The following is a 3,114-nucleotide window of genomic DNA, read 5'->3' as shown; positions in this document are numbered from 1 at the left end:
GCGGAGGTTGCGGTGAGCCGAGATTGCGCCATTGTACTCCAGCCTGGGTAACGAGAGTGAAACGCTGTCTCAAAAAAAAAAACAACAACAAAAAAGAATTTTAATGGCTTTGATCTTTTTTTTTGCCCCTGTCACCTGAACAAACACAGCAGTGAAGATCTTTGATCTTCTTATGTGAACAGGAGACAAAGGCAATAAAAGGAAGTTAACACATACTGGTGTCAAGTATTGGACTAGGCTTTTTACACACAGTAAAATTCATGCACTGATATGACCACTTTATGAAGCAAGTATTCTCTCCACAAAAGAGAGAGAGGCTCAAAGAGGTTCGCTGACATGTCTAGGATCACATAGTTCGTATGTGGTATAAGAAATATATTTGGTCTTTGTCTTAAGTTCTTGACACAGAGATCCTAAAACCCTAGGAATGTCCCGAGTGATGGGAAAGTCTTGTTACTCATAAGGAGCCCTTTTTGATCCTACCTCTATCTGGATAGAGTCTATCTGGATTGAGTTAGATAGAGGTGGAGCCTCTAGATAGCCTCAGGATGGGGCTACTCACCAGAAAGACCAAGTGATTGATTAGATGGTTGGAATTTTCAGCCCCACCTATTGACCTCTGGGAAGGAGATGGGGGAGGGGGTCTAGAAATCAAACTCCATAAAAACTCTTGAGATCTGATTAGCTTCTAGGTTCCTGAAACTAGTGCTGGGGGCGTGGCATGCCCAGAGGGAGCCTAGAAGGTCTGCAGGACTCCCCTGCCCCCTACACTGCCATACCTTGCCTATGCAGCTCTTCCATCTGGCTGTTCCTGAATTGCATCCTTTATAATAAACTGGAAAACGTAAGTAAAGTGTTTTCTTTAATTCTGTGGGGCAGGTCTAGTAAATTATTAAACCCAAGAAGGAGTTGTGGAACCCGATTTATATATTGGTTGGTCAAAGGTACTAGGTGCCTAGACTTGCAATTGGCATCTGAAGTGGAAGCAGTTTTGAGGAACTAAGCCCTTTACCTGTGGGGTCTGATGCTAACTCCAAGTAGACGAGTGTCAGAATTGAACTGAATTGTAGGATACCCAACTGGTGTCAGAAAATTTGTTGGTGTGAGGAAAAAAACCCCACACATTTTGGTGACCTAGTGTTCTGTGCTGTATTGGTATAAGTGTTTGGTTTTCCCTATCTTGTACACAGTAAGTTAAAGAGAGGATTTTGCACTGGTCTTGCTGGTGTGTGCCTGGTAGTCCCAGCTATTTGGGAGGCTGAGGTGGAAAAACCACTTGAGGCCAGGGGTTCAGAGCAGCCTGAGCAGCCCCATCTCTGGAGAGAAAGAAAAAAAAGAGGATTTTGACCTAGGTCTGAATTCAAAGTTCATGCTCTTTCTATATGTGCTGCTTCCTACTAAAATCTGCAAAAAACCCTAAAATAGTCAATTAACCTTTTGTTAAACTAAAGTATCTTTGGCCAGAACTACTGAAAAGGAGAAAAAGTAAAGACCTTTATGGCCCTTTTCTGTTCTTGTTCAGATATGTACGTTCAAAATGTGTGTAACAGGATAATGGAGAAAATAAACGAACTTAGTAATCTGCCACTGACTACATGACAACATTGTTTACGACATTTTATTCACTTTAAAATAAATACTGTGCTGTAAACTGTTCAGAACTGAAATCTGTATTACAGTAGGCAAGTACAATGGGTAGACAGCACAGTGTTTTGTTAGAGTAAACCATTCTGAGTCTCAGAAAAGCATCACCAACTGTCTACATCAGATAGATACTCGCAGAGTAAACATACTCGTAAGAAGGAAAATGAAATAGATAAAAGCAATCTATTATAAATAAGAATTTCTTGAGATTAACAAGGGTGAGGAAAACTCCCATGTGAGCCTCTACCATGTGCCCAGTTTCTAGTTTAATACCTTGCAGAGAGCAGCTGCTACATAAAAATCTGTTGAAAGGATATCAGAAATCCTTTCATTTACACTAGAATTTACATTTTACATAGTCTCTCATTTAAACCTCCTATCAATTTCTTTCTTCATGATCTTTACTTCATTAGCTAGTTATATATACTTTAATTTACATAATAAATCTATTATTTAAAAATGTTCAATAGGTACAGCAATTATAACATTTGATTAGGCTGGATTCTAACTTGCTTGGATGAGATTTATTTTGGAAACACACTATCCAAGCAAAGAAAAACAATCAGTTTATAAGACACAACAAAAATGAAAAAAAGTGAGACAAATGTCTGCCTTAGAAGTTTATCAATAACCTCTTATATACACATATGTATTCACAAAGTGGTTGAGAGTCATTTTATACGATCATTTAGAAGCGGTCCAATGGTTGAGAACTCTACAGAGACGCAGTCAGACAGAAATCATCATGACTTTCAATGATCTTTTCTTTCCCCTAACTTTAATATCCTTTAGTTGGGGAGAGAAAGAAGTCCATTTTCATCTGCTGTATCTAAGATTTTACAGATCACTGGAGATTCAACCTAAAGAAGAAGAAAAACAAAGCCATTAAAAAGTTGCTAAGCTGAATACTTTTCAGTACTATTCTGCTGAATGGCTAAATGTAGTTATATTTGCTAGAAGCAGTAAGTCCTTGTTTTAGATAAACATCCAACATTATTTTTACAAATTAAGCTTTTTGAAAAATAACTTTCAGTTATCCATACAGAATATCAAATAGGTGGGGGAAGTATTTTTAAACAAGGGAGGAGAGAAAAGGAACAAAGGACAGGAAATAAGAGAGGAATACATAGCTAGTTCTTATATTAAAAAGAAAGATAGGACATTATGACAAAATAATTAAGTGTATTTAAAGTGAAAGGTAAAGAAAAATGTAACCCGAAGATGGATCAGACATTGAAATTATCAGATGTTATAGTAATTGTAATAAACATGATGAAGAAAACGTGTATGATCAGATAGGAAATTTCAGCAGAGATAAGAACCAAGTGGAAATGTTAGAGATAAAAATGTCAGTGATAAAAAAATAGCCATTGAATGATTAGGCTGGATTCTAACTTGCTTGGATGAGATTTATTTTGGAAACACACTATCCAAGCAAAGAAAAACAATCAGTTTATAAGACACAACAAA

General features: G+C 37.1%; 2 protein-coding genes across 3 annotated transcripts in view; one reads left to right on the top strand and one right to left on the bottom strand.

Moving 5' to 3' along the window:
• The window catches only part of LOC108313790 (ankyrin repeat and SOCS box protein 3), a 176,836-nt gene that overhangs the window by 28,028 nt on the left and 145,694 nt on the right, over nucleotides 1–3,114 (top strand). The window lies entirely within an intron of this gene.
• Nucleotides 1,593–3,114, bottom strand: part of ERLEC1 (endoplasmic reticulum lectin 1) — a 31,345-nt gene continuing 29,823 nt past the window's right edge. For both annotated transcript variants that reach the window (XM_017542328.1, XM_017542329.1), the window contains one exon: nucleotides 1,593–2,504. In XM_017542328.1, the coding sequence (XP_017397817.1) occupies nucleotides 2,433–2,504 (72 nt within the window). In that variant the 3' untranslated portion in view covers nucleotides 1,593–2,432. The remainder of the gene's footprint in view (nucleotides 2,505–3,114) is intronic.

This window comes from Cebus imitator, unplaced genomic scaffold, assembly GCF_001604975.1.
Source record: "Cebus imitator isolate Cc_AM_T3 unplaced genomic scaffold, Cebus_imitator-1.0 Scaffold143, whole genome shotgun sequence".
Lineage (NCBI taxonomy): Eukaryota > Metazoa > Chordata > Mammalia > Primates > Cebidae > Cebus > Cebus imitator.
The sequence above is the reverse complement of the archived record's forward strand: the minus strand, read 5'-3'. Positions and strand labels throughout refer to the sequence as shown.